Below are 13479 nucleotides of genomic sequence, written 5' to 3' on the forward strand. Positions count from 1 at the left end.
AAGGGAGGTGGATTGTGAGATCTCACGTCGGTTGGAGAGAGGAACGAAACATTTCTTATAAGGGTGTGTAAACATCTCCCTAGTAAACGCATTTTAAAACAGTAAGTCCAGAAGGGAAAGTTCAAAAGAGAACAATATATGCTAGCAGTGAGCTTAAACTGTTATACTCATACCTTTTGATCGAGAGCAATATTTTGTCACAGTTGACCTATGCTCGTATTGTCAATATTAAAATAAAGAGACATTGACTTTTATATCAAAATATATATAAAAAATACAATAAATTAGATATAATAATTGAGATATTATTTTAAATATTACCTTCCCCACCTAAAACCAAAAAAAATGGGTGAAATACTAAGCCAAAATGTCTCATCTCTATATATAGTCAACCCACCCCTCAAGACTTTATAGAATGTGACATTTTTATTTTTTATTTTTTATTTTTTTATTTCAATAAAAAAATAAATCATTCTTTTTACTTTATTTTTAAATGCACAAGTTGCCCATTATTTTATGCTTTCAACTATTTAAAATTATTTTTTAAATAAAAATATTATATCTGAAATTGAGATACCGTGACTAAAATTACGTATTGGTACGTCAGTATATCGAGCAACAAGCTTTTCGATAGCCCTACAATAATAATAAAAATAAATAAAAATATATCATTTTTAAATATTTTTTTTAATAGTTTGAAAGAAATTATATCTTTTCTTTTTCATTTAAATTTAGAAATTAAAAAACATAAATCTTCAATAATGAATTACAATGGATAATGCATTCTCAAGCTTATCCATAATGTTTTTTTTTTATTTAATAAAGCAAAAAAAAAAACATTATGTTTTGTCTTGTAGTGAATTGGAATATGAAAATACAGATTCCTTGAGTCGCAAATTCAGGAGATAAATTCCAATTAATTAATTAATTAATTTGGGAGTTTTCCCTTATTTTAATATAATCTAATTATTCCCTCCTATTTAATATAATAATGGCTAAATTATTGAATATTGAATTCCGTGTAAAATCTCGCCCGATATCGTTTTAGGGGTTCGTAACGATTGCCATTTTGAAGATCCGTGGTTCAATCTACAGCTTAATCACGAATTCCGTAATTATTGAGCTATGTACTTTTTTCTTTAATGGGAGCGGAATACCGAAGCTTGGTATGACTATTATTAAATGCACAGATCTTTCTATAGCCGAAATTCCGAATTAACTTATTTTTTATTTCATCTAGAAAAAAATCTCATATTAACGAAAATGATGTCATATATGTCGTTAGTATTACACATAGAGATGTCTACGGGGCGAGGATCATAAGCCTTTTTCATCCCCATCTCTGTCACCTACTTCATTCCTCATCTCCGTGAAAATTTTCACTTATTTTTGCAGAAATCGTGGAACGACCCGGGAAAAAGAAAAAAAAAACTCAGTCACGGGAAAACTTGCAAGTTTTCCGGCGACCGTCGAGTTTCACGGACCCCACGCCCTGTAACGATCCAAATCCACCGCTAGCAGATATTGTCCTCTTTGGGCTTTCCTTTTCGGGCTTCCCCTCAAGGCTTTAAAACGCGTCGGTTAGGGGAAGGTTTCTATACCCTTATAAAGGGTGATTCGTTCTCCTCCCCAACCAATGTGGACATCACAATCCACCTCCCTTCGGGACCCAGTGTTCTCGCTAGCACTCGTTCCTTTCTCCAATCGATGTGGGACTGCCCCCAAATTCACCCCCCTAGGGCCCAGTGTCCTGGCACACCGCCTCGTGTCTATCCCCCTTTGGGGATCAGCGAGAAGGCTGGCACATCGTCCGGTGTCTGGCTCTAATACCACTTATAACGACCCAGATCCACCGCTAGTAGATATTGTCTTTTTTGGGCTTTTCCTTTTAGACTTTCCCTCAACGCTTTAAAACGCGTCCGCTAGGGGAAGGTTTCCACACCCTTATAAAAGGTGATTTGTTCTCCTCCCCAATCAATGTGAGACATCACAGATCAGAGCGGAGATTCCTCACGAGTAATTTGCGAGAATCGGATTCTGAATATATAATTTTTTTTTCCATTAATTATAGTTATTTTAAAATTTTCATTTTCCAATATAATTTTAATTAAAAATAGTAAAAAAGATTAAACTAATATATTTTATTCACCCCATTTTTTAAAAAATTAAATTTTAATATTATAACTTAATAATAAAAAAAATTACTAACCAGTCTTTAATTTAAAAATATTACTCTGAATTAATTAATTAATCTTTAATTAAATAAATAATCTCTGGAATAATTTAACTCAAATAAACTCTCTAAAATAATTTTATTAAAAAAAATATGAGGTGAAATTCAATTAAATTTGGAAACTTTTGGGCCAAAAATAGAATAAATAAAATACTAAAATATTTGATTTTATATATTTCATAAAATATAAAATCTCAGTTTAGAAAAAAAAAAAAAAAAGTGAATTTTTTAATAAAATAAATATAATATTAATTAATTTAATCTGGATGGTGATGAGAGAATTAGATCCCTCTTCCAATAATGTAAGGATAGTGGAATTTTAATATTTAAATAATAATAAAAAGTGGAATAAAAATAGTAATTTTTGTAATTTGTTATAAGTTGAGGGGTGAGCACTAAATAATAATAGTCTTCAAAATATTCATTCATCCACCACAAAATTAAACTATGCTCTAACACTAACATTATATCATTAAACTATGATTTATAAACATTACCTTATTTTAATTACACATTAATGCCCATTTATATTTTGGGTTTTTTTATATTTAATTCTTATTTTAAATAGATCTAGTCGATTTCAGCTGATTGGACTCGTTCTTTTATGACTCTTGACGATGCATCACGAGATAATTAGGGTTACATCAGTCTGTTACATATCGTCGTCAGCCCCGTAGTTTTAAAATGTGTCTACTATGAGAGATTTTCACACCCTTATAAGAAATGTTTCGTTTTCCTCTTAAATCGACGTGGAATTTCACGTAAATAGTAAAATATATTCTCCAAGGTAAATATTTAAGTGTATTCTAAGTCCGAGGGCATAAGTCCACCGATAGTAGATATTGTCCACTTTAGTCTATTACGTAACACATCAATGTAAGCCTCATGGTTTTAAAACGTGTCTATTAGGGATAGGTTTTCACACTCATCCTCACCCTTATAAGGAATGCTTCTCGCTGACATACCGCTCGAGGTTTTTGCACCATTTGTAACACCCCAAGCTCACCGCTAGCAGATACTGTCCATTTTAGCCCATTACATATTGTCGTCAGCCTCATGATTTTAAAACGTGTCTACTAGGAGAGGTTTTCACACCTTTATAAGAAATGTTTCGTTTCTCTCGAATCGATGTGGGATCTCACGTAAATAGTAAAATATATTCTCCAAGGTAAATATTTAGGTATATTCTAAGTCCGAGGGCATACGTAAAAAACTTTGAAGAAAGTAAATGATCCAAGTCCACTGATAATAGATATTGTTCACTTTAGTCTATTACGTAAGACATCAGTGTCAGTCTCATAGTTTTAAAACATGTCTACTAGGGATAGGTTTTCAAACTCATCCTCGCCCTTATAAGGAATGCTTCTCGCTGGTACACCGCCCGAGGTTTCTACACCGTTTGTAACGCTCCAAGCTCACCGCTAGCAGATATTGTCCACTTTAACCCATTACATATTATTGTCAGCCTCATGATTTTAAAACGTGTCTACTAAGGTGAGGTTTCCATACCCTTATAAGGAATGCTTCTCGCTGACACACCGCCCGAGGTTTCTACACCCTTTGTAACACCCCAAGCTCACCGGTAGCAGATATTATCCACTTTAACCCATTACATATTGTCGTTAGTCTCATGATTTAAAACGTGTCTACTAAGGAGAGGTTTTCATACCCTTATAAGGAATACTTCGTTCCCCTAAATATTCTCGAACGCAAATATTTAAGTATATTCTAAGCATATTTAAGAACGAGGATTGTTTTTTTTTTTTTTTTTTTTTTTTTCGTTTAGGAATTTTCTAAAATAAACTAAATCCAAATATGATTTAATATNGAATGATGAGGTTCCTTGTATATAATGCATCTTTCTACAATAAACTAAATCCAAATATGATTTAATATTTGTACCAAATTTATATAAATTTGACCAAGCCTTAGCCTTCAACATATGTTAATTATTTGATTCAATTAGGTAGCTCAATTAAAGTTTTTATTTTTAATTTAAATATGTATATTTAAAGTTAATGGTTTAATTTTTTTAAATATTTTAATAAATTTATAAATCATTAAAATATTATGTATTTAAATAAAATAAAATAAAATATATTTTTAATAAAAGTGAAATTACGATTAAACCCAAAATCAAAGGGGGCGACCGAAGGCCTTGAAAACGAAAGCGAAGGTGGTGAGGTTCCTTGAACCCGACGCATCTACTCTCAGGTTCGGGTTCGGAGTTTGGTGTGGAGTTTGGTTCGGATTTTGGTTCGGAAGTCGACATTGTGAGGATAAGAACGACCCCTTTCTCTCTCTAACGCCATCTACCACTCTACAAGAAGAACCCATTCTCCCCCTCACCGCCTCCACTCTTCTGAAAGATTCATCCCTTTCTCTCTCCTCTTTTTCTCTCTCTAGAACCGGCCAAAACTCTCTCTCTTTCTCTCTGTTTTCATTTTTTTTTTGATAAATTTCAAGCTGGCGATCGAAAACCACGATAATACTGTCCGTGAAATCAAGCCCAAGAGCAGAAGAATCATGGTATGACGCTTTTTAGGCTCTTTTTTTTTTCTTTCTACTATTTCACTTTCCCGCATTCGTAAAGGGAGCGAAAAGAAGTAGCCCAACAACTAAAAACAGACAAATTAGAAGACCCAAAACGAAACAAAAGATAAAAGAGTATACCTAAAGCTTAAAAGACCGAAGTGAAAGGGCGTAAGACAAGAAGTAAGTGACAAAGAGACAAGAACAGTAGACCCAAACCGTTTTGGTTCGATTCTCCCTTCTGGGTATTGATTTTCTTCTGTTTTCTCATCTGGGTTTTGCTTAGTTTAACACTTTTTCATTTGGGTATTGCTTGTTTTTCGATTTCGGGCTTCGATTTTTCTGATTTGACTTCCCGCATTCTGTTCTTCCTTCACTGTTCCTCTGTTCTTGTCATCTGGGTTTGTGTTTTAGTTCGATTCTCCCTTCTGGGTATTGATTTTCTGATATTTTCTCATCTGGGTTTTGTTAATTTTTGGATTTTCTCATCTGGGTTTTACTTATTTTTGGATTTTCTCATCTGGGCTTCGATTTTTCTGATTTGACTTTCCCGCATTCTGTTTTTCCTTCACTGTTTCTTTGTTTTTCTCATATGGGTATGGCTTTAACCTCGATTTTAGCGTCTGGGTATTGATTTTCTTTTGTTTTCTCATCTGGGTTTTGCTTATTTTCCTGTTTTTTCATCTGGGTATTGCTTAGTTTTCGATTGTTTTCCTCTGTTCTTGACATTGTTCTTGATGATCTCTGTTTCAACAGGGTGCTGGAGGTCCTGATGATGAAGACAACCGATGGCCGCCATGGCTAAAACCTCTACTAAGAGAAACCTTCTTCGTTCAATGCAAACACCACATCGATTCCCACAAAAGCGAATGCAATATGTACTGTTTAGATTGTATGAACGGCGCTCTCTGTTCTCTATGCCTCAACTTTCACAAGGATCATCGAGCCATTCAGGTCTTGAACTCTCCCCCCATTTTTTCACCTAAATTCAAACCCTAATTTCCCCGTTTTTCTAATGAAATTCTTTGTTTCTTACAGATTCGAAGGTCTTCTTACCATGATGTGATCAGAGTTTCTGAGATTCAAAAGGTTTTGGACATTTCTGGTGTCCAAACTTACATTATCAACAGCGCTAGAGTCGTGTTCTTGAACGAAAGGCCTCAGCCGCGTCCTGGCAAAGGCGTTACGAACACTTGTGAAGTCTGTGAACGCAGCCTCCTTGATTCCTTTCGATTCTGTTCCCTTGGCTGCAAGGTATTGTTCTGTTTGGTTTCCTGGAAAATCAGTGGGAAAATCAGTGGGAAAATTTAGAAAAAACCCATTTGAAATTGCCCCCAATGAATGCGTTTCTTTCTTGTTTGGCTGCTGAGAAAATTGGTGGGAAAATGAAGGAAAATCCAAATGGAAATTCGTGTCATCAATGTGTTTGTTTGACTGCTTCAAATTCTATTGGACTCTTAATTTTCTCGGAAACCAAACTTCCCATTTGTCAATCCTCTGTAACCTGATTTTGATTTTGCAGATAGTCGGGACATCGAGGAGTTTCCAGAAGAAGAGAGTGGCCGGGGTGGCGGGCGTGGCCGCCACAATGGCGGTATCGGACTCGGAGGACTCATACAGTAGTAGCAATCATAGGCGGAGCAAGAGCAACAACAGCCACAACAGCAACAAGTTTCAGAGTTTTAGTCCTTCGACGCCGCCTCCAACTTCAGTTAACTATAGGACGGCTAAACGGAGGAAGGGAATCCCACATCGAGCTCCGATGGGAGGGCTAGTTTTAGAATATTAGTATTATTACTTTCTCTTAATTACGCTAAGACCCTTGAAATGTAATGTAATTGCCACGATGCTCCTCTCCGATGCCCGAAGCTTTGTGAAAGAGGCCGGTGTTGGAGGCTTACTTTTAGAGCTTTGTATATAGAAGAAGCATAGATATGGGGGGAAGAAGAAGAAGAAAAAAAATAAGGCAAATGTGAAAATATGTGATATTTAGAGGACTAAAAGGAAAAATAAGTTTGGTAGGTTTGAGTAATTATATGAAATAGGTTGGGGTTATAGGGAATTATACTAAGTTTTGGGGTGAAGTTGTAAATATTGGGTGGGATTTTTCTCTTTCTTATGCTTATTAGATGGAAAATGATGTTTATATGTAAAATTAAATGAAAATAAAATATATTGTATTATTTCTTTTCTCTATTTATTATTTTATTTTTTATTTTTTAATATTTAGTTGACTTTTAAATTTTTATTTTAATTACATAATCTAATATTTTTTATTTTTTTAATATTTTTTTCGGTTAGATAAATGGGATTGGGATGAGATTATATTCTGTCACCAGTCCCACTTAATATAAATATATATATTTATTCTGTTTTATGTCGTATTAAAAAATAGTTAATTTTGAGACTCTAACTATAATATTAAAACTTTATGAAATATATATTAATTTATTAAATTTTTTTAATAAAGATTATATTGAAAAATGAAAATTTTGAATTACAATCATGATGAACGGAGAAAATTTACGCGAACTCTCAACAAGGAATCTTCGCCCCAATTTTTAAAATTCAGAATTTAAAGACTCGGTAATTTTATAAAGTTGATGTATTAGGTTGAAAAGTTTTGGTAGAGATGTTCACCAACCTCCACTATCCCGTAGTTTGTGTGGTGTTATGTTGAGTTGAATTTTTTTGAAAAATTGAAAATTGGATCCGTTTTGTCTGGTTGACTTTTTTTTTTGTCTGATCAACGTGACCAATCCTGAAAATAGGGTTACAATCCAACCCAACTTATTCTGCTTTTAAGATTATTACGAAAATTAAGAATATTTAATATTTGTAATAAATGTTAAATGCGTTCTAACTTGTGAACGTTTGATATTCAAGCGTTTTAAGATAAGTAGAATTATTTAAACAACTCGACAACTCAGCTCGAAAAGACGGTTGAGCGGGTCACCAACCCAATCGATTTAAAAGAAAAAAAAAAAGTTTTTAACTAAATTTAAAATTAAAAAATATAGCTAAAAAAAAAAGAAATTGAAATTTGTAAAAAGGTGAAAACAAATTTCCAATTATGGAAGGTTTTTGACTACCAACATCCCAAGTGGCAAGTGGGAGGGAGGTGGGCCCAGGGCGGCACGTGTGGTTGCTGTCAGCCTAACACGTGTCGAAACAACATTCGCCGACAGTAATGAGAAAGCGGAATGGTATTCTTTCTTATGTGGGTCCCACACTTTCTGAGTGCTTCCGTGTGCTTCTCGCGTGGGTCCCACTCTTCCCTCAACATCAACCTACGATTACCACCTTTAATTTTCCTTTTTTTTTTTTTTTCATTTTCCCTTATTACAATTTTATATATATATATATATATATATATATATATATATATATTTATTATTTTTTTTAAAAAAAAATTACCTTAATTTATGATTACGAGACATGTCTCATCTTCTCTCGAACAAATGAGAAAACATGTTGGGTATAGAGTAGACTATGAGACACATATCTCACTAGTGAAGTGAGAGATTATTGAGATTTATGTTCTAAAGTCTCGTAATTAATTATTTTATTTTCCCTTTTCCCTTCTTTGAACTTTAAAAATATATATATTTATTTGTTTAAATATTCAGGAGACATGTCTCATCTTCTCTACAACAAATAGAAAAACATGTTGGGTATAGAGTACGCTCTGAGGCACATGTCTCACTAGTGAAGTAAGAGAATATTGAGATTTATGTTCTAAAGTCTCGTAATTAATTATTTAATTTTTAATAATAATTATGATTATTTTTATGAAAAATTTCAAGTTAATAGTGTAATAACATGTGATTGACATAATGTTCCGAACTCAAAGTTGATTATATGTTTCAAAAAATATCCGAGGGAATTTTTTTAGTACTATGAATGTATCGTACATTCTTTGTTCACACCATGGCTTTGTCTTTATAAATATTCTTTTTCAATGCTAGTGGACCTCGAGACAAGAAAGTACGAGTATCCTTTCCTACAATGCCACTGTTCGTGTAAGCCAGAAAATGTTACAATCTTTTTTCTACTATTCAAATTCCTACTGAACGTAGTATAGAAAAGACGAAAAATAGAGGTAGGAGTACAGTTTTCGCACTCGGATTTCGATAGTAAAGTTTCGTACGCACGACTAGACATAAAGTTGCATTGAAGAGACAATTTGACTCGATTATTTTTTTTTTAATTTTTAATTTTTAATTTTAAACTATTTTTTCTTTTATATTTTCATGTATTTAAATATAGATAGTTTTAATGAAGAGTCCCTCCCACACAAAACTCTTCATTTTTATAATTTTTAATTCAAAATTAGATGAGGAAATAATAATAATAATAATAATAAGAATAATAATGTCACATCTTGGATATGATAAGTATGAAACCATAGAGACCACTCAAATAAAGCACTAACCAGTAATCTCTTGCCACGCGTCGTGCTTATATAACTCGATTCGAACAACTTAGACTCGTCAACCCGAACTATAAAACCTAATCCAACTCAACCTGAAAATAGAGGATTAAGTTGGATCATGGGTTCTATTCGAGTTGTTCGGGTTACCAATCAAACAAACTTGAAATTTTAGACTGGTCCAACCCGACCCATGTATAACCTTAGTATCACACGCTCCAACGACAAAAATAATGATAATTATCCTTTTGATTTAGGCTTAATCAAGTTTTTCAATTTTCTTTTTTCGTTTTTAGAATTTTAATTGCACGTAACAAAGATAAAAATACTAACTTTGATTAATATGATTAGCCTTATAATATTAAAATGCGTAAATAATTTGTTGAATTAATTTTTTAATTAATTAAATTAAATATTTTTAATTTTTAATTTAATACTTAAATTAATCATTTTATATATCACACATTCATTTTCATCCAAATTTGTCATTTATCAACTCCATAATAAAATAATTACAAAATAAAAATAAATTACTATGACGTGATTTTCTTTATTTTTTTATATAATTATATAATTATTAAATACAGAAATGATTACGTAAACTATACTCAACTCAGAGATCATATTTTTAATATTTTTTTTGTTCGTTTTTTATAGCTAAATATGTCATAAAGTTTAGTTAGATTGAACATTTAAATTAAAGTATTGGTTTTTATCTTTAATTTTTTTTTTATAACTAAAATAGAATAAAGCTAAGTTTTATTTATTTATTTATTTATTTATTATGAATATTCTTTTTTGGTGGTAGCTTAGTAGGAACTCACAAAAATAAATAAATAAATAAATAAATAAAATAATAAACTTTTTGGGAGAGAGATATCCACTACCACTTCTTTTCATACCCATTTTCTTGCAAATAGATTTAAAAAACACTTTATTTATTTATTTGCTAAATTTAATATTAAATCACTAAATTCGATGGTCGTGGGTCCCACCGAGCACGGTTTCGATTTTAGTTCATTTTGGTTTATATATTTTTAAAAAATAAAGGCACGTCTAAAAAAATTTAGTGAATGAATTATTGTAATAAAATTTTGATTAGAAAAAAAGTGGAGCTTAGGTGATCTATCAATGACCAGAATGAAGCTTGGGTGAAACTAAGTGGAGGTCTGAACCGACTGAAGAATCAACGGATGAGTTGTGGTTAGGGGTGAAATGCCACTCGAACCCAGAGCTAGCTGGTTCTCCCCGAAATGCGTTGAGGCGCAGCAGTTGACTGGACATCTAGGGGTAAAGCACCGTTTCAGTGCGGGGTGCGAGAGCGGTACCAAATTGAGACAAACCCAATGAAAATATATAAAATAAAATTAAAAGCTACAAAATTATTAGAATAAGTTTAATAGAAAAAAAATAATAAAAGAAGGCTAAAGTTGATAAATAATTGCTATATTTGATAAAAGGGTATTATTGTCTTTTACCATGGACTAATAGGTTAGAAATTTAAATTATTTAATATTTTGTTTGGAAAAAAAATTAAATAAAATTCAATTTCTATAAACACTTTTGAAAATAATAAATAATTCAAAGCAAACTTAATAAATAAAAAGCGCAAATTAAATTAATTTAAATTTATTTTTAAAACATTATTCAATAAATAAAATCTCTCAAAAACTTGGGTGAGAAAAGAGACACATTCCATGGGCCTTATGGGCTTGGCCCAGTCCGACAATCTACCTTTTGTAGGGCCCAATTAGGATGGAATTTGGATAATTCACCTAAAATAAATAACTAAATAAATTTTTTTTTAATATTTTTAATGTATTTACTTCCAATTTATAATTGGGCCTAAAGATTTGAGCCCAAAATAATTGGGCTGAATTTGAGCCCAATTCAAATCTTAGTTATATTCCTCAAGCCCAAATTACTCGTTTTTATGGGCAATTTAATCGAGGGTTGAGTTGGGTTGAGTTATGAACTCTGTTTAGGTTGTTCAGGTCACAAATCTCGAGTTGGTTCAAAAAATTTCTCCCAACCTAACTCAACTCAACCCGTATACACTCCTACCTAATTTTTTAAAATCTCGGGTTGGTTCAGAAAATCCCACATCGAACGGTTCATTTCTCTTTCTTGTTATTGTGGAATTCGTCATCGAGATGGATTGCCCATACACGGTCAACAAACTCATACTAATGACAAATTCGAAAATGAACTCAATTTACAGAAAGTCCTGGGTACTTTGTCAGATCAATCACACTGATAGCTTAAATAGTTCACTGAAATTTGGTGTCATTTTGTTTTTCTATTTCAGGGGTCACAAATCTCGGGTTGATTCCTAACTCAACTCAACCCGTGTATACCTCTACGTAAATTCTTAACGGGAAAAACCAAAAACAACCCTGTAATTTTATAATTAGTCACTAACTCGAGCATAACTAAATAGATAAGATGCAATTTACCATCTCGAACGTTAATAGTTCGATCTCAAACCCACCGAGCTATAGCGAACTATAAAAAATGAAATTTAACATATATTTTCAAATGAGAAATAATACATCCCGATACTCGTACATATTTCTAATAATCGTTTCAACGTCAATATTTCTACAAACCCGAAACCCGAAAAGAAAGGAATAAGGTTAAAAGTTATGTTTTTGTTGATTATTTGAGTGTGTTAGACATAACCTTGCTTGTGCCTGCGGAAAAGGTTCTCAGATTTGGCATTTTTCAAAGCCAAAAATGCCATCAAATACACAAAAACAAGGCCTATTAGTGCAATCAGCAGAATTAGGTCAGCATTTCTCCATTCTTCCTTGAGGTTAGCTAGCAACCCTGCCTTACACGAATCACACCCGTAGCATAGCTCGGTCTGCTCGTTGCTCCATTTCGAGCAATCCATGCTCGCTCCATTGCTTATCGGACTAATCCAGTACGTCGGGTTTACGTACGTGAACCCACAATCTGTCGGTGGCTTGCAACACCCCGACTAGTAAAACAAGAATCTATCAGTATTTTTAAGCACGTAGAAAATCAATTCAAATCAAGATTTTACCTGGAGAGGGCTGATATGGGCGTTGAAGAAATCTTGAGGTAACCTATAGTTTTGGTTCAACTCGGCACATGTAGTTGTAGAACTAAGACAAGTACGAATTCTCTCCCATTTATGAGAGCTTCGAACCCTTCTTTGGAGCCAGAGCGAGAAGTCATCGAGGTGATACTCCAAGTAAGCTCGGCTCGGTTCGGTATGACCCGAACCTCTCATAGTGACGGAGAACACAAAGAGAACCAAGCTACCGAGTAGGATTATGAGAACAAGCATGGCAATAAGATAGAACATTAGAAGCCATGAGATTCTCCAAAAGGCTCCAATGAAACCCGTCAATGCCACGAGAAGGATGACGATGCCGAGAACGATGACGGGCCATTGCAAAACTTGCACACAAGCGTTGTCAGCTTGCGTTGCGAGCCAGATCCCGGCACCGATGATGGGGATCGAGAGAAGCAAGGCGATGAAGTTTATGGCTGCAATGACATTGTTGCTCAATGCCATTGTGATGAGGTTATTGGTGATGTTTTGTGAAGAGAGGTTATTGGTTTCTTTAAAGGAAAAACTTGTCCATTTGGAAGAGGAAAGAATATTGAAGAGGAAAAAAGTTAAGAACATGTGTAAAAGCTTAGACAAAAGGGTTAATCAAGCTTGATGCTTCCACATGAATTGCTCTTTTATGTATTAAAGTTTGCATCTTGTCGTATGAGATCTTGTTTTCGTGTTTGAACGAGTGAGAAGCTTCTCCCTTTTCGGTACTTTAAGACAACTCGGTTTTGTTTCTTTTAGTATTTTAAGTATTGTAGCTACAGAGCACGAGATAACGAATGTAATGAGCTATAATGAAGAAATTAGGAATACAATAATATGTCGGGTGAGAGATTTTGTGAGATCTCGTAGACATGTATTAAAACCGTGAGGTTGATATGGATATGTAATGGGTCAAAGCGGATAATATCTGTTAGCGGTGGGCTTGGACTGTTACAAATGACATTAGAGCTAGAAATCGAGCTGTGTGCAAGCGAGGGCGCTGGGTGTCACGGTCATTCGTGTTGCCCATGACAAGCCAAACCCTTTATGTTTTTCCATGTTCTAGTGTTTTACTTTTGTATTTCTAGGAAGTATGACGTTTTGGAAAAATCATGTATAAGCCTGCCAAACATGAAATGCCTCGTATAGGAGGATATGTCTAGTTGTCAACTTCTCCCTACCAAAAGTTATATACTGTGAGCAGTTGTT

At 33.4% G+C, this 13479-nt stretch overlaps 2 protein-coding genes across 2 annotated transcripts; one reads left to right on the top strand and one right to left on the bottom strand.

Moving 5' to 3' along the window:
• Positions 1-4525: 4525 nt before the first annotated feature.
• On the top strand, positions 4526-6915 carry LOC111810627. The gene is made up of 4 exons (XM_023697361.1): positions 4526-4762; positions 5522-5719; positions 5804-6019; positions 6288-6915. The coding sequence occupies exons 1-4, from the start codon at positions 4760-4762 to the stop codon at positions 6552-6554; spliced, it is 684 nt and encodes a 227-aa protein (XP_023553129.1). The 5' UTR covers positions 4526-4759; the 3' UTR covers positions 6555-6915.
• Positions 6916-11699: 4784 nt separating this feature from the next.
• On the bottom strand, positions 11700-12744 carry LOC111810462 (protein TORNADO 2). Its single transcript, XM_023697169.1, has 2 exons — positions 12247-12744; positions 11700-12180 (listed from the first exon to the last, which is right to left on the bottom strand). The coding sequence occupies exons 1-2, from the start codon at positions 12742-12744 to the stop codon at positions 11869-11871; spliced, it is 810 nt and encodes a 269-aa protein (XP_023552937.1). The 3' UTR covers positions 11700-11868.
• Between the last annotated feature and the right edge of the window lie 735 nt (positions 12745-13479).

This window comes from Cucurbita pepo, chromosome LG14, assembly GCF_002806865.2.
Source record: "Cucurbita pepo subsp. pepo cultivar mu-cu-16 chromosome LG14, ASM280686v2, whole genome shotgun sequence".
In the NCBI taxonomy this organism is placed as follows: domain Eukaryota; kingdom Viridiplantae; phylum Streptophyta; class Magnoliopsida; order Cucurbitales; family Cucurbitaceae; genus Cucurbita; species Cucurbita pepo.